At 36.2% G+C, this 18,950-nt stretch overlaps 1 protein-coding gene across 1 annotated transcript in view; it reads right to left on the reverse strand.

Annotated features, from left to right (window-relative positions):
• Positions 1-18,950, reverse strand: part of FAM185A (family with sequence similarity 185 member A) — a 42,909-nt gene that overhangs the window by 11,156 nt on the left and 12,803 nt on the right. The window contains exons 2-6 of the mRNA XM_014868931.2: positions 17,518-17,627; positions 14,590-14,682; positions 10,113-10,251; positions 5,399-5,440; positions 735-830 (exon numbers count right to left, since the gene is read on the reverse strand). Coding sequence (XP_014724417.2) covers positions 735-830; positions 5,399-5,440; positions 10,113-10,251; positions 14,590-14,682; positions 17,518-17,627 — 480 coding nt within the window. The remainder of the gene's footprint in view (positions 1-734; positions 831-5,398; positions 5,441-10,112; positions 10,252-14,589; positions 14,683-17,517; positions 17,628-18,950) is intronic.

The following is an 18,950-nucleotide window of genomic DNA, read 5'->3' on the forward strand; positions in this document are numbered from 1 at the left end:
AATACCATGTTCATTTAAAACCACCTGAAGTGCCTGATATGACATTAAAGTCATGAATAAAAATGCTCTAGTGTGTTTTGGCGTGTTTTGGATTTTTTTGTATTTTGTGCTTTTTGGTGTTTTGCGTTTTTTTTTCCCAAACTAGAATGAACAAGATGTATTCAGGGCTCTGTACTTTACAGTATCATATTTTCAGAATGTCAAAACTATGAATTCAACTTTAGGTGTGAACTTTTATCTAAGAAGAGAAATTTTAATGAGTAAGCCGGAGAGAAAATGAAGGAAAAATGGTAATGCAAGGCTCTCCCATCTTTGTTTTTCTGCCTTCAAATTTTCATAGTAGGACATTTCAGTCAGGAAGGAAAAAATGGATGTGTGCCAGTTATCACTGAACACACAGCATCATGGAGAAAACTGTGCTCAAGGCAAAGGAACACTGTAACCTGAGTCAGCTCTGCAGAAATTCTGCTGCATATATTACCAGGAAAAAAAAAAAAACATTGAAAAACACAAACGCTTATAATCCATCTTAAATATTCTTGTCCCTTACAGAGATTATTGTATTTTAAGTATTTATAGGTATCTTCCAATAATAATGCAAAAAAAAAGTAAATAACGAACAATCACAAACTATTTTTTACAGATAGATAAAAAAGCCCCAAAACAAACCCTTATCTCCTTTTCTTTTACATCAAAATCTGCCACAAAAAAAAAAAATTATTTAGTTTGCTAACCTTTCTGGGATTTCAGATCCACTTTTCTTAATTGACTGACATAAACATCTATTGTCCCATGATACGTAGAAGCTTTTAGACTTCCATCTGATGAATCTAAAAAACAAAAGAAAAGAACTTGTGTATTATTCACTTTTTAAGTAAGCATTTGGAAGAACGTTTCTTTGTACCTCAAATGGATTTTTATCAATTCTTCTGTGCTTGAGAAGTATCATAGTAATTTACATAATGTCAGCCTTCACAGAGAAAAACAGGTTTCTTAAAAAAAAGGTATCTTCCCAGTCCAGAATGGGGCACACTCGGTCCTCAGGCTGTAATTCTGCTGTTCTCCATCTATAAGAACCCAACAGCAGTGCACATCTTTCTACAGGAATGTCTTTATATTTGTGTGAAAATCAAGCATGAAACTTGAATACTGAGATCTCTTTTATTTGTCCAAAAGAGTTCATTTGCTCAGACTCTGTGCAGGAAGAACTTTACCCAAGAAAGCTACTCCATGCAAAAACCAAGCAGCTGTTCACTAAAACATCTTATTACACAGAATAACTGAACACAGGCTTTGTAAAGTCAATAAATCTGAATTATCAACAAATGTGTTGGTATGTGCAGGAAAACAGCATTTGTTCTATACCCTGGAATACGGAGGCCTACATTTACTGTTATGTCTTATTAGCAGAAATTTATTATCCTAAAACTTTGAGAAGAAGCATTTTTACAAATAGAAAATCTTTAAGAAGCTTTAACTGTACATTTGAGTAGTCTTTATTTGCAATGTATTCCAATTTTAAATACTTCTACAACGTTAAGTGAAGTCTCAAAGAGTTTACTTTCAAACTACTGAACAGGCTTATACCCAATAAAAATTGTAAAGAAATTATGAAGAAACTCTAGAGTAGCATAAAAAATTATATTTGTACATGAGCAAAGTACTGAGAGGTATTTTTAGAGACAATGCTAGAAATTCAAGTATTGGCAAGAAATCCTAAGATACTGATAGAGACTGGTTTCTGAATATGCATAGAAAAAACCCAACAGTCAAACTGTTAGAAGTAGCTAAAATAAAATAAAACCTGAATGAAATTTCCCATTTTAAAAAGTAAGAGCATTAATGAGAGAATGAACTTAATTATTCATAACAAGGATTATATTAATATTTTATGCTTGCCATACAGTTTTAGCTCTAAGTAAACTCATCTGGAGCTTTTCTGACCCCAGGTTTCAAGCACAGATGCCAAAGATCAGTGCATTGCTTACAACAGCAAAAACACAGAAAAGGATCTTCATCCCACAGCTAAAGCTGATTTCTTTGGACAGAAAAGTAATTTTAAAAAAGGCAGCTAGTCCATACTTAGTTGAGAAACTGAGAAGGGCTTTGGCTAAAAAGAAAACAACAACTAGAAGTGGATGTGAATGTTTCTGCCATCTCAAGACTTTGTATTAAAGAAGATCTGTTCAAAATCTGGCAAAAAAAAAAACCTCTTCATTAATAATGAAGAGTTTTACTTGTCTAACTGAAAATGAAAGATCAGTTTTAACCAATGACTTTTTAGAAGGTTGTTCATAATAGTTGAAAAGACAAAGTCATTAGAAATGGAAAATTTGACACGCATCAACCTTTTTAACGCACATTTTAAGTGATCACTAGAAGTTTTCATGCAAAGCTGTTTTTGCAGATATTCCCCACCAAATTTAGTAACAGCCAATCACCAACTCTCTCTCCTTAATCTTGACAGAGATTAAGATTCAATTTAAGATACAAGTAAGAATACCAAGAAATATGGAATTGTTCATCACTTCTGCAAAGTCCATAGAGATGCTGTTTTATGTTTGTGTCTCTAACTCTTAACAAATAAAGGGGAATAAAAGGAAAATGGATTTTAAAAACTCCCAAAGATGAGGAACAAAAAGTGCCCAAATCTAAATAAATTAATATTTCAACTATGAAAAATTACCCTATACTAAGAAGCGTAGGCTGATTGGATAAAATACATAACAATGTAATGGAGACAATACATATTTCATGGTTATGACAATAAAATCTAAGGCAATTTAATTTCAAATATATATCCAGTGCTTGCTGATATGAATGTGAATACCTGAAGGTAAAAATAAGGAAAAAATGTATAGTTTGAATTCAGAGTTTGCTAAGGACTGAGAGGGAAAAGCTTTTCTCCAGATTTTTCAAGGGGGAGAACAAGGACAAAGCCTTTTACTAGAAACTGAACAGATGGTCACTCTTGAGCAGCTTTAGCAGTTTAAGAATTTACTGGTACTAGAGAAAAAAAGATGAGAAAAACGAGCACAGTGAAGCAAGATGTTCTTGGCAAGGACAAAAGTCTTTGTTAAGTTTTATGAAAATTAAATAGAGCTTGAAGAATAAAACCTAAATCACATAACTTGAGAAAGTCTGCACAGCAAGATGAGTGAAAGGCCTACAAAGGCAACATTTAATATCACTTCTCCCTTCACTTTATCAGCCAAGCACTAAAGAAAGGATTAAACACAAGTGATCTTTCATTAAATCTAAGCAAAAACCTACTTTTCCTAATACCACCTAAAGACTGACCTTGTTCATGGTAAAATCAGTGACAAAATCAATGTCTATAGGAACACAAAATATTTATTATGATTTGATTACAGAGTGGAGGAAGCATAAAATTCCAACATATCTTAAGTGTGATGAAGATTTAATTCCTGCTATCTACTATTTTGTGTTGATAGAAAACTGGCAAATATTCTTGGTTTAGTTCATTGTTCTAATACTGTCATATGAAAAGTAAAAGAAACTGAAATGTATTCACTAAATATACCTCACTATAATTTATTATTTAGAATTCACTAAATTGCACATACTACTGAAAAATCCTTAGCAGTCCTGACCATACTTACCATGGGGACCCAGCAGAACAAATGATGCACACAAAGCAAAGAAATCACTCATGAAAACAATTCCTTTCCTAACTAAATTATCCAGGCTATCCTTTTACCTCTTAATGATCTATTTTCTACCCCAATTTTAAGTTATATTCATTGGTTGTAAAGGCCATGGTCTCTTTTTGATAAATTACTCTGCTCCTAAAAAGCCCAAACCACGTGGCTTGTCTAGCTTGGAGAAAAGGAATCTGGGGTGACCTCACTGCTCTCTGCAGCTTCCTGAGGAGGGGAAGGGCACAAGGAGATGCTGAGCTTTTCTCCCTGGTGTCCAGCAAAAGGTTGCATGCGAATGGTTCTTTTTTAGGAAGCATTCTTTTACAGAGAGAGTGCTCAAACACTGGAACAGGGTTCCCAGAGAGGGGCTTATGCCCCAAGCATGTCACTGTTTAAGAGCCCCTAAAGAAGACACTTCAGCCCTTGGCCAGGCAGTTGTTCTGGATGATCACTGCAGGTCCCTTGCAACTGAAATAAGGGATAAGGCCTCGAGCAAACTGGTTGAGTAGTAGGTGTTCTCATTTTTAGAGTTGAAAATCTGGATCTTAGAAGTTTTTTACCTTTAGAAAAATCCATAAAATTCCAGAGATGTTTAATACTCTTTAGTATTATTTAGTACTCTAACTAGTGCTGTCAGAATTGAAATCTGAAAAATAAAGTTTCTTCAACTGTAAGATGTGTCTTAATACTGAAGCTGAACCTCGTTAGTTAAGGAAAATAATCATCATCTGTTGATGGAAAAAGCTACCTTAAAAACCTTTATTTAACCACTCTTCATACACTATGAGTTTATTTAAGAGAAGGAAAAACAGCCTAGCAAGTTGAATTTAATTCTGTGGTTTAATGACTAACTCATAAGAATGTGTCTTGCATTCATTTTCCAGGAATGTTAATGCAGAGCTCTTAGAAACATAAGAAGAGTTGTTAACGGTCCCTGAACAATTCTTAGAGATTGTCCCTGAAATACGCTTAGTGAGTGACTACACTTCACACCACCAGCAGAAGTCTTCAAGATTTGGGCCTGAGGAAATCTTTGTACAATCAAAAAATACACTGAGCCTTGTCTACAATTCTGTTACTTCAATCTTCTGCCATAGCAATAATTAGAATTTGAGTTTCTCCCTTTGGTGTTTGTGTGCTGAAAAATGCACTGATATAAGGTATCAGTGATACCACAACTGATAGCTGAGTTACCCTGTCATACAAATGCCCAGGTTCCCAAAAAATGTTTATGAGCTATTTTCATTTCTGAAGGGAAAACTATTAGCATAATAGTTTGAAAACACTGAAATTATCAAAAGCCTTCCCATCACCTCCCCAAATAAGTAATACTACAATGATTAGCTTCCTTATATAAAACTTAAACGCAGCTAATCACTGACAGCAAGAAGTGTAAGATAGAGAACTACCTTAATAAGGGCACAACTGTGTTTGACGTAGACTTAAGAATCTTCTCGTGTCCTTTTATCCCATCCTAATCTCCCAGATGATCCCTAGGCTCAGTCTAACTTGTGTGAAGTCCAGCAGCTACAGGGTATCAGTGAGATCGTGTGCCTTGCCCAACCACAAAAGGCTGAGTTTGGAAAGGGCCACACTTCACACTTACCAGTGCTACTCCTGAAAAGGAGGCAAAAACATTGGTGTGAAATCACCTCCTCTTTACTTCCCCTGTGAATATTTAGATTTTAGAAAGGGGAAGGTAACAGCAAGAGAGACAGAGAGAAGGCAGAACCTACCGACTGTGATACTCCCTGCTTTGGTCTGTAGGTTGGTATTACCTATAATGAAAAGGGGAAAAATGTTAAAAACATATTATTGAAACATATTATCTATTTATTTTTTATATTGCAACTTTACAAGCAAAAGCCTCAACACACGTGGGTAACAATCAAGTGATTCCAGACAAGAAAAACATTGAGTAAAGCCACAGACACCACCTGGATTTGAGGGAGAAAAAAATGTAGAGAGGCACATGCAAAGCTAATATTGTTTTATTTTATTTCAGGCAATTTTTTGTTAATTGCTCTGACGCCTGCAACAGCACTATGGATGATTTAAGTTCAATTGCATGAATAACATAAACAGTTACTATTTTCTCTTTTATATACCTATACCCCATCTCTGCTGGAAGGAATCTCGTGTGCCATCTGCAAAGGCTACTTCCTGGACCCACTGAACATTTCCTACTCCCTCCAAACTTATTCTTACGTGCATGACAACCCCTTATCAACGTTTCCATTGGCTTCAGTCAGAGTATGTTGGGCAAAGTGGAGAACATCAAACAAAGGGGGTAAGGCATAAAATGTGGAATGGTCTTCTACTGAACTTGCATCACTTTAAACAGCCACAGGTGTTCCAGCCTTAGAATTTCAAAATACTTATTCTGCCCTTTCACCTAGAACATCAAGAGAATCTGGAAGGATGACAGATGTACCTCATAACAGAAGAGACATCTGCACTACTGACAGTCTAACTAAATTGTAGGAACTTCTACAGTTCCATGTATAAATGTGCCACAGAAAATGCTTTAAATTAAAAACCAAACCACACCATGTCATCCCTGCCATTCTCTCATCCTCTCAGGAGAAAGGCTGAAGAAAAAGGCTGATCACAGAAACCGACTACAGTTTAGTAATACACAGTAGTCGTAATTTTCAGATCTTTCAGAAGAGGTTTTAAAAATGGCAAATAGATAAAGCTCTACCCTATCTTATGTAATTACACAGTGGTAAACAACCATTAGGGCAGAGTGCATTCCACTGTATATGACCTGTATTTTTCTTAGTGGTTCATGGGCTGAAAGCTAGAAAAGAAGCCTATCATCAACAGTCTTAAATTCATCTTTTCAGGCACATACTGTACAAAATACTTTGGAGTTCTGAAAATCAGAGCAGAAACAAAAGCATTTTTCAATGACCTTGAAAGATGTTTGGCTTCACTCTTTGCTGTTTTTAAAAGGCATGCCATAATTATCCTACTCTTTTTCTCATTTTATCATGACTGGCATTTAGTTTGGTACAACCTACAAAAAGACCTAGGGTTTTGTTAACTGGCAGCTCCCATGGAGCAGGTGAAGATAGATTATATATTCTGTCAGCATATAGCACTTGGGTCTGTTCTTTGTTTTTCTGGGGGTTTTCTTTGCTGTTTTGATAAATAGATCCTTGAAAAATATTCAACAAGTAGAAATCAAATTCCTTCAAGACACATACTTATATGGCAGAACCACTGATGCTGTGCAATGTCAACACAACATACTGGTGTGAAAAGTTCACCTCAAACATCTAGCTAGAACAAAAGCTGCTTTGGAAGCAGACAGGAATGTCTTGCACTGTCTATAGACACTGCATTTTCGGTCATGTACCTGTTCTCTGAAGGCCAGAACTTAGGATTTGAAGTTAGGCAAGTATTTCTTGGGCTTATCAAGGGCAAAGAGAAAAAGAATGGACTAAAGGTAATTAAACCAAATTCATTACTACAACCAACTGATTTCAGCATTGTAATGCAATACTATATCCAAAACATAATAATTTTATCAGAGCAGTGCCTTGGTGTTTTGGGGGTTTATTGCTTCTGAAGAGAGAGTTATCTTTTCTATCATCTACAATCTTTGCTTCTTCAATGAACATAGTAAAATTTCAAATTACAGTATTGCAATCAGGATCAGTATAGGACCAGGGGCAAAAGATTGCTTTGGGGATGTAAAGGCAACATTTCATGTTGTGTTATTTATATTCCTTCCATTTGTTTTGGAGGCTCTCAACAAGGCAGGACTATTTCAATGCACAAAAAAGGGAAACCATTATGCAACTTTTTACCACTTTAGAAATTACTTTTATTTTCACTTCTTTATAGACATGTCTGTAATTTAGTCTGATGAAATTTTAAAATGTAAATTTACAATTCCACTCTACATACAGTGAAATCCAGAAATGTAGCTGAAATATATGGAACACACTTTGGTACATGAAGAGATATATTTTCTCTTATTATTTAAGAGGGATTATAGAATGCCAAGCTCAAGCATTGGACTGCACTACCTTTGGAAGATGGCAGATATTCTACTTTGTCTTATTCAAGTCATTCACAAGGCAGTTATATGTTCACCCTTTCCTGTAGATACATTAATGCATAAATATATAAAGGAACCTCAATAACCTTGTTTTCCAGGGTGATTGCTTTAGATAATTGAATAGGTACTAGACTATGACAGAAGAAAAGGTCAAGAGGAAATATAAACTCAACTAGACAAGGCCTCGAGCAAGCTTGGTCTAACTGAGCCCACTTTAAACATTATTTGGGAAGGAATTTGATATCTTGTCCAAATTTAAGCTACATTTATAAAATAAATTAATAGTTAATACAACTCAAATCAAGACTTTGGAACCTGCAAAGAGGGGTTTCCTGCTCCTCCCATGTGCCCCTTGGCAGAGAAGGCTCACTGTAATGTTATTTTCTCTTAGATAAAGAAATTTCTCAGGATGAAATTTCTTTTACAGATGTCAACTCAAAAGCTTAATAGCACGGGACATCTGTAATGCCTGTTACAGAAGCTGATGAAAATTACCCCAAATTAACTCATTTCAAAACAATGCATTACTCATTTGCCACTGGAGCATGAAGCATGCAAATGAGCAGTTGTGAAAGTCTGAGCTGTACCAGTGTTGTGACTGTACAGCCTAAGTTTCAACCATAGAATGTGTCTCACACAGGTTTGTAAAGTCTATGCTGCCCTAACTTAAATTTTCCCAGTGCAAAACCAATGAAATCTAGCTTAGTTTTGTGCAGGATGTCCTGATTTGATGCCATCTATAGTGTCAGCTGTAGGGAAATGGTGACTTTAGTTGCCCAAGACACAATCTGTCCAGGTGTCTACAGACAAAACTATTGCAATTGAGCTACCTCATGAGCAAAAATCAGAAGTAACCATTTTTTTCTAGAAGAAATTTATAGTAGGAGTTATCTTGTCTGCTAATACATGTTTGTATGTGTACTTTAAAAACCTTTGCTCTTACTATGAAAGCATGATTGGGGAACATGATATTTTACAGAAAATATTTTTTTCTCCAAAAAATAGGATAAAATTACCAAGCAAATGTTAATGTGCAATTAAAAAAAAAAAAACATACAGCTAAAACATTAGTGTTCCAAACTCATATAGCAGAGAGGTCATAAAAAAATCCTGAAGTAACATAAGAAATGTCTGCATAATTTGGATACAATTCTATTTGTTTCCAGGCTGTTCTTCAGCTTAATGGCAACAGACATTACTGAAGGAAGTAACTTATTAACTACAGCTATGATTTCATTTTTGTAACAAGAAAATAAAAACAAACTCTTGGATGTCCACAAAAACATGAACCTGCTCCCAAATTGATCACTCCACAATATCATTACACTGTATAAAAGTTAGAAAAAGCCAAACCAGCATGACTTATCAGACAGAAGTTCCAAAAATAATACAAGTCTACACGTTAGAAAAATACAATAGCAAGAGAAAAAGCAGCTTATTTCTCTCAGTGTATGCTAAAATTAACTTTACCTAAGAGGTCTAGAAACCATTTTCACATTTAATATAAATGGACAGAGGAGGTGCTTCTTCAATGCAGAAATAAGTAATTTCTCAAGCAAGATGACAACATAAAATTGCTAACAAATTGTAGCAAATTCTTTTTAAGGGATATAGCTGAAAATTTGGAACTCTGACAGAGCTGAGTAATTTTCTTTGTACATCTTCCAGCTTGTTTTACTCAATGTTAAATCACCACAAACGCATTATAGCACAGTCTGAATTCAGTGGGAGTTTTGTTAAATTAGAAAACCACACCAGATTTGAACCTCAACTGCTGCTTAAATAAAAGACTCTGTAGTTTATTAGTTTTAGATCTACGGGAAGGACACCAAAGGGTGGATGGTTTAGAGACTGCTAAGAAGTCTAAGTTCTAAGAAGTTCTAAGAACTTCTTCTAAAAACAGAAATTGTCACCATTCTTAATATAAGGTGCCAGCAAACACACAGGCTATTTCTAATAAAAAATTCTAATTGTTACTCTCTACTACAATAGTTCTTAGTAGATGATCTGTCTAAGATTTGCTTCTCCTATGAAGACGATAAAGGATGGGGAGAGGGAAAGAGAAACCTCTTGACAACTTTTAGTATCATTTTCATTGCTGAATTTTAGAATATTTTGATGTTCTTAGTATGTGTGACATTTCTTTCCTATAACACACACTTTTTGCTATTAATAATTGGGCTTATGAAACTGTTTTCAAAAACAAAGTCTGCTAGGTGGCAAAAAATCAATTAAGTCTCTAATAAAGATAGAACTGTTTTGCTCATATACTGTGCACAGCTGATTTAGTGATAGTTACTGCATTAGTCCATTTGTTACTGTGAACACTACTGAATACCTTCAAGGCAGCTTAATTTGTGATATATTTTCCTTCTTACCATGAACACTTCCCAACATAATATCACCAGATTCTGAAGAGAGAGATGCTGATTCTGCATAGAGATACTTAGTTTTCAGCAGCCCATCTTCAGTAGATATATTGATGGTTGTCCCTTGCAGCTTCTCTATATTTACACTCTAGGAGAAAGAAACATAATCGAAAATTTGTCATCACAGCTTGAAAAAGCAGTGGGAAGTAACACTATTAAGTCACAAAACAAATGGAAAGCAGTTGTTAGTGCAGGAGAAATGGAATCAGGTTCTTATTTAAAAGCTACACAGGACAAAACAAAAAAACTTCTCATCCAAGAGCTCTGACTTAAGAGCTAATGATGCTTTACTACATTCCTATGAGTTATTACATCCATTATTCAGGTGAAGAACCCAAGTAGTCACAAACAGATGAAAGAAAACTCTGATTTAATTTTCAAAAATTAAACACTTAATTTTCAAAAGCAAAAGAAGGATTAACTTTAATTATGAAGACTGAATCTTCGTAGAGCATTATGACACTTAGAGCATTGGTGATCAATTCTCTGCCACCAAACTGAAACATCCACTGTCTTTGTTACATACATACAGCTATTTATAAAGATTTTTAACTGGCTTAATTTGTAGATATATCTTTGGTGAAGGTTTGCAAAAAAGCCCCACCCAGATGCCCTTTTGCTCAGGATAATTTTCCTATTACCTTGGTTACTCAGGCTTCTATTCTTGGACTTAAGCCTCAAGACATACAAAGCCCTGAAAAAACAGTGATAAGATCTCTATTTCTACGTTTTTTCAATAGAAACAGAGAAAAAAGACAGAATATGAAAAGTTGCAGTATGGATTTGGGAAATAAAAGGTGACAGATTAAGTTATCTCTGTAAAAATGATGAGTCACGTGATAGAATCTCAATCTATTTGAACAAAACAGAACAATTCAAATGCTTGTGCAACAACCATATCAAACTGAATTCTATTCTCAGTTAAATTTGATTTATGATGGAAGCATGCAATAGGTCATACTTGAACCCCTACTCAATTTGTTTTTATTTTGCTTATGCAGACTTTCAGTGAATTGCACAAAATCCTTATTCACTACATGAAACAAAATATGGCTTTCTCGATCAAACTGTGCCTCACTCAATTTTTAAATCCTCCTTGTCATTTTAGCATTACCATCTTGTGCAAAAAAAGTTGATATAAAAAATAAATCTGTCAACACTTCCAGTCTAATATTATATAAATAAGTTATGGATGAAGCAAGAGGTATTCTGACAAATAGCCACTAGTGCTGCACAAACTCGGTGCTGCACTGTATCCCAAAAACTGAGCTGAAGAAACTGATTTAGTATGGACTGTATGACAGCCAAATTATTCTGTGGCCTTACCCTACCCATCCATTCACAAAGAGCCACTAAATTATAAGATTACAGAATGGACTACTGGCTTAAGACTTTTCCCATGATGCTACAATACAGATTAGACCACCAATAATTTAGCAAGATACATTAAACTTTAAGAAAATCAAAGTGCTATGCATAATCCATAGCAGAATTAGAAATACATGACAGTCAGTGTCTACAACCACTGCAGGTGTTGCTGCTTAGAATTATGCTACAGATATAAAGAAAATCCAATAATAAAAGGCATAACTTGACACTACTGAAACAGACAGCAATTCAGCTTTTCATCTTCTACGGCTTGCAACAAAACCTTAATAACCAGAGATCTTACAGGTTAATTTGCATTGCATCTGTCCTAGGAAAGCTTCCAGAGTCTCCTCCACTCCCTTGCCCTGCATGGCAAAGAGCAAACCTGCTGTGACACATGGCCACAGCAACAAGTAAAGGGAAAGCCACTCTTATTTCAGGCTCTATGATCCAACCTGTTCTAAGAGTTCAGTGACTTGCAAAGAACATTTCCCATTTGAGCAGAGCCATCACTGATATCAGCACAATGAAAGTAGAACAAAGCACACTTTAAAGAGAAGGAATAAAATTAAAATATCTGCATAGTTTGGATACCAACTGGCTGCCTTGTGGCATTCCTAACCAGGCAAAGGGAAGTTCTCTTACTATAGAATGCACGTTTTAACTCTATTTTAATATATTATTTTATTTTAAAATTAAGTGCTTTATTGTAAACAATCTCACATACCAACTCATTTACCAGCCTCAACTACCTTCCTTAAAATTGCACAGTAATATAAAGAGTTGTCTCAGCTCCAGATCAGAAGAAGTTCCTATAAACAATGAAACAAAAACTACCAATACAAAGAACATTTGTTTCAGGACAACTCAAATCAGGGTAGAGGCATGGAGGAGGGGGAAGTCAGACTGCTCAAGTATAAGAATAAAAAAGTATTTTAGATGGGGAAAGCATGGAAAAATAGGATTGCTTTTCAATGAAAACAAATATGTTTTCAACCTCAAATTCTTTAACTCTTGTGATTTTTGGCAGAACATAGATGTCTGGCTCTACTAAGCAAGTGTTATAGAAAAGTCCCCATGGCACAGATTAGCTAATAACTCCCCAGCCAAACAAATTTCATTAAGTTTTGTCCATTTAACCACCAGATCTTCTGGAAGAAATTCCTTCCCTTGGGCATAGAGCCTTGGGGCTTGCAGTTACTAAAACTGACCACATGCTCAAGTTCCACTGGTTTCATCAGCATAAGTCAGACTGAGAAGGCTTTACACCTGAACACATTTTCAAGATAAAACTAACATCTTGCTATGTTTAAATAAGACATATACAGCTCCTTCTCCACAAATCCCTGCTCTTGGCCTTCCTTTCTGTGCTATCATTGTTCAAATGTTTTACTAGTGTCTTCTCCCACTTCCCCTCCTTAAAAAATATCCTTCATTTCTCAAGTGTTTAGTGCCTTTTACCACATCCTCTCCCTCCCCACCTCCAGGAGAGGGCTGGAAATGCTGACAGAGCCATAATTACATAATGATGACTGCAACCGATGGAAGAAACATCTCACACAAACACACAGAGGAGACATAAGGCTGACTGATTATTAACAGAAGTGACCAATTGAGAAATCTGTCCTTCCTAACTACACTACAAAGTTTGTTAGTGAGAAGTTCAATAACATAAGCCAAAATATTGTTCTGTAGCTGTGAATTCGTGCTAAAATGACTCACTTCACTCAAGTTACTACAGCTTTACAACTCTAAGATTGACTTCTTGTAGTATTACACACTATATACAAATATTTATGATCACAAAGAAGCACTTCAACTTAATCTGTATGACATTTATTTTACATTTTCAGAAGGATGATTTCTGAAAATTCTTTAAAAATGCTAAAAAGCATTTAAAGGCTCAAAGTAAAACAAATTTTGAACTATATTATCCCATACAGATATAATAATTACATTTATTACATAAAAGGCAGTCTCACACCCATTTACAAAGAAGCATAGATAAATTAATGCTGACAGTTTTTGGAAAATCCAATGGCAAGTTGCCTAGTTTACAGCAGGACATTAAGAACAGCTCACAGCTGACTCTAGGTAAGTGAACTGATCTGGGGGCCCAGCCTACAAGGTGGACAACACGGCCAAACAGCATAGAGGTGACTTTGGGTGCCTGGAACTTAATAGTTTGGTCTCAAATCTATCCTTGGTAAGTGAGAGTTGCCCCCACTCTGACTCTTCCACTGCTGCTGGTTTAAAGGTGCCCATGGATTCTGACAGAGCACACATCCAAGCCACTTCAGGCTTGGCTTGGCTCCACATGTTCATACAGCAATGCCTCACATCTAATGAATCCTAATGCAACCAGTTCCATGGACATTACAATACCTAAAAACAAGGCTGGGTGTGAGAAATGTAGGGAGTTTAGCTCTACGTTATTTTATATAAAGGAGAATTGCCTACTTCTGCCAAGCAACAAAACCAGAGTAGTTTGGGTTAGTCTCATACTGCCATCTACTGAAAAAAACAAGTTAGTTCTCTACAAAACTGTTCTGTTTGTGATTCTTCTCACTGCATCTCACAGCAAGATTACATGTGACTGTATTTCCTCAGCTGCAAAGAAGTCTGCACTTCTACTCTTCCATTCTTACAGCTACATAACACTAGAAGTGTACAGCATTTACAAATGTCAAGCCACTATCTACAAGACACTAAATTAAACTCCTGAGCCTTCTGCAGAATCCAAGTGCCTACATATTAGCCAAGGAGAGAGTTTAATAATGTTGTGAGGGGTCTATATAATTAAAGCTGATGGGTTGTATCAGTAGAACAACCTCTGTACTGATGGAATGATCACATACTTATTCCTGCTTTCTGTGGAGCCTGTTTATCAATCCAAATCCAAGCACAGGATAATATAATTTAACAGACAAACCTAAGACACAGTGAAATTACAACCAATGAGGATTATTTACATATTCTTTAGCACGTTCTTTGAATTTAGTCCCTTTACAGCAAATGAAATTAAGCCATTGAAAAGAAAGTTTTACTTCCTACTTACCCCCTTTTCTGTTGCACAAATATCTGTATTTCCATAAAGTGTTCCAAGACCAATTACCTTGCCACCATTTGTTCGTATATCAATTTTATGGCTCTGAAAAATATTTAAAAGTCATATAATTAGGATAACTTGTTCTCTAGTTATGGTTATATTGTTTTTTAAGTTGTACCACATTAACCACTGGAAGCCTTAGTCCTGCAAGCAGAACTAGATTCTACAGTGTTTCACTGCATACAAATTCTAATATTTAAAAATCATATCTAAATAACTAGAATGTTCTCTCCTCACACAGAAACATGATGAATTAAATGTTTCAATGCGGCATCACAGTTCCTTTGAGGCAATTACACCAGGCTTGCTATCAGAATAATGGTTAAACAGAAAATCCTCCAGATATGTAACTTGAGGAGAATATGTGAACTTGCACGATTGGAAAAACTAGTGTACAGCATGGGCTCACCAGTGTGGCCACTGAGAGTTCAGTAAAATAAAGCCACAACACACTAATTCCCCCCATACCAAATTATTAGAATATCTTCCTAAAAGAAAAAACAACCAACCAGGCTTTCAGAGGTAGGTATCTCTAGAGACACCTAACAGACAGAAGGATTTGCTGAGAGAAGAAAGTTACAATGGTCAAGTAGCTTTTTCACTACGAGGAAATATTCCAGCAGCTGAAAGAATAAAGCACTAACTTTTCATAGGGCTTCTCTGAGCAAGGGAGAAAGGTTTGAATAAGGAAGAGGCAAAAGGCTGTCAAGATCTTAACAGATGTCAGAGGAAAACCAGGAAAGTTTGTTCAGGAGAAGAGAAGGACACTGGAAGAGGAGGAATCAGGCTCAGACCTGGTGTGTGGAAAGGAAGCATGGCAGTGTGAGTGAGATGCCTGGAAATTCTTGTTATCACCAGCACAGTCAAGGAGTCAGGAGTAACTGAGGAGCAAGGAAACATAATTAAAAGGTCTCCCTGCTGGCACTGTCATAATAAGAAGCATGACAAAAAAAATAAAAAGAAGAAGCACTACTTTCTCAATAAAGAATTTGAAGACTAAATGCCATAACTGTATTTGGTATTACAATAAAATCCCCCTCAAATCTCACTGGCTGGGTAATGTCTACCACACCAAAACTGCCAGACAAAATCCATTAAAAAGCCTCATAGAGGCTCCTCCTTTCTGTTCAATTACTAGTATGCATGATTAAGCTATGTAGAATTCAAATCTCTAAGTCTTTTATAAAGACACTACAGATTGTATTAAAAAAACACAGCATTTTAAAAATTACAATTTATAGAAAAACTTTCTGCAAGTTAAGAAAATCAGCAGTTGTGAAGCTGTTTGCTGGTGCTCTTGAATAATCCCTACATGACCAGATTTTTTTCACTTAATCATTCATCAGTGATCATTTTCTCTCTCCTGTAAAGAAAGAGTCTCCTGCTTTGTTAGTTAATGAGGTTTGTTAATAACAGAAAACCAACATTAAAATAGCATTAATCCAACCAGGGGAGGGCACTATCACTTCAGTTTGCTCAGTATAGTAAATTCCCTAAAAGGGAATCAGCTCTTATGCTTCACTACAGCATCTGGTCCGTAAGATTTTTAGTAGTTTTGGGAAAACCCTGAAGGCTAGTACTTTTGTTTCTCCCAAATAATTCTGCTTCTCTGATAATATAGAATATAATTCCTGAAGCTTTATTAGAAAAAATTAGCTCAGTCACCTTACTAGAACTACAGTACTTAAAAACAAGATTAGACTAAAACCCAGCTCTTAATTTTTAAAATCCAAGATATTTCACATCTTGGATTGTATTTGAAACAAGACTCGCAGAAGGTAAGTTAGCAGTCTTTCCTCAAAACCATCTTTTTCCATGACACCACAAAAATTCTTGATGCGATGGCATGCCATGATTACTGTCATTATTGCTGGCCAAAACTACCTTGTTTTCTCATATTATGTGGTTTCTCATGCACTGCTGTTCTCATTACATAACAGAATAGTTTAAAATTAAAAGTTTAGATAGGCATCACATAGTACTGTTAACTTCTGTTGGATTTTAGGTACTTCTATATGAGTAAAATGGTCAATTACACAGAATCTGAAAGGTTCAAGTTGTCTATAGCTCCCTAGATGTAGAGAAAACCTAGCTCTATGGTATATTACACCTCTGCCTAAGCTCAGTTTTCCCTATGTCTGTTATAAAATCATCTCTTACCACAATAGAGAAAAACGTAGAAAAAAAATTCATATCTGAAAAATGTGGCCCTTCTTTTGAATTTATACCAATTCTGCAGGTGCAATCCCAAACAATCAAGTGACCTTGATTCCAAATAGCACCTAAGACAGATAAACTGTGATTTATTTTACAACAGCTAATGTCAGCAAACTTGAAGTGTTAAGACTGAAAAAATAAGGTCATGCCTATGATATATACAGTATATATCAGATACATTTCAGTCAGGTATTTTGGACATGTAATGTATAACTTCTGATTGAAAATTAAGGGGATTGTCAAAAGCTCTGATATACCAATTATTAAAAACATACAAAAAATCCACAAACACACAAAAATCAGCAGCATGCTGCAAAGTCTTGATTGAGCAGGCATAACTATTAATCTACCAGACAGGAAATCCCAATCTTTTTTTGTTTCTTTGAGGGGCAGGGAAGACAGGGATCAGGCTTTTACTGCTGTCACTGTTTCTGCTGGCTTTGGCTACCACGGATACATGGACTTCTGACTCCACATTATTTACTGTTATTGACTCTGTGCAGCAATTGTATGCAATAATTAAAGGTGAGGTGCCATACACAGAGCAATACGAGTGTTCCAAGGAGAAATACTCCTCATCGCCAGAACTGGTATTTAAGTTTTGACACAATATCTCACCACACAACCCCTTTTCAAACAGTGAGGGAGGGTTCTTTGTACCTTTATTGACTGCAAGACACTAGTCCCCTTCTCTGTTTCGATTTTGCAGTTATCACATTCTATTTTCTGAATCTTCACGCAGCCAGTCCCTGACGTTTTGATATCCAAATCTAGAATCAAAAGAGTTTTATTAGCAACAGAACAAAAAAGGCCAGATTGTCACCAGTGGGTTCTGGGGTCCCTGTGGGATCCCCAAGACTGCCAAAGCAGTCCTCAGTGACAGGGCACGACTCCAAGCCTTGCCTGGATAGACTCTGCCTTGCAGCTCCCCCTCAAACCAGCAGGGTGAAGAGATCGGAACAGGAAGAGAGGTACAATTCCATAGTTTATTCTGTGAAGGTGTCCAGTCCAGCATATTCAACTGTTTGGGTTTTTCGGGGGTTTTTATATCTTTTGACTGTTTTACATTTTGCACCAAATACCAAGGGAATTCTACATTCTGACCAATCCATGAAAGACTTTACATTCAAAACCAGCCTAAAGATACTAAAGGAAAATGAACCACTAATATTACAGATAACAGGGGGTCCACTAATGGGGGTTAGAATTCCTTTTTGAATTTGTCATTTAACAAGCAGTTTCTTATCTTTAAGCTATGGTTTTCCATGGGGTCTGTTCTAGGGACACAGAGGGGCTCTCTGCTTTATGAATGTTTTCTGCTCCCTCCACAACTCCTCTCTCTGTATTTACTAAAAAAGGCGCTTCCAGCAACTTTCTTAGAACATTGAACAAAGCATGCAAATATAACTAATACAATAATAACTAACTAATATGATAATAGCTACAATTAAAATCCATAGAAGTCCCTTGACCAAAGATACAGCCCACCCCGTCAGTCCCCATTTTACAAAAAGGTTGTTGAGCCAGTCTGGGGTGGTTTCTACTTTCACATTTTTCATGAGGTCCCTCAGTTTCTGGATGTTTGCCTGGATGGATGTTGAACATGATGAGAGATTGAAGCAGCACATCCCTTCAAAGTCTTCACAGCCATGTCTGTGGGCGAGCAGCAGGAAGGCGATTGCAGCTCGATTTTTAGGGATGCATGTCTCATGGTTTCTTCATCCAGTGGTGTGAAGAAGCTCTGAATTCTGGATGGGCCATTCATCTGCTACAAAGGGAATTCCTACTATACATGTGGAAAGTGGATTATCAAGGTTGCCCATAGACAGGCACATGTTATCTTGTTTTAATGTCTTTGCTAAAGTCACCCAGACATTGTGTTTGGGTTGTGGACTGATCCAGCTGAAGGCATATGGCACGATGAAGAGGATCCAGGCAGCAGTGAGGACAGCATCAATGGAGATAATTTTCATCTTTGGACAAGGATGGACCTTCTGATAGGGAATATAAGTAAAATCACTTATTTTTTATGATGGGGTGGGGAGGCAGGGTTATATTTGGCTCTGGGGAGCTTTTGTTGTTGTCTGTTGGAG

This window comes from Sturnus vulgaris, chromosome 5, assembly GCF_052056855.1.
Source record: "Sturnus vulgaris isolate bStuVul1 chromosome 5, bStuVul1.hap1, whole genome shotgun sequence".
Classification (NCBI taxonomy): Eukaryota; Metazoa; Chordata; class Aves; order Passeriformes; family Sturnidae; genus Sturnus; species Sturnus vulgaris.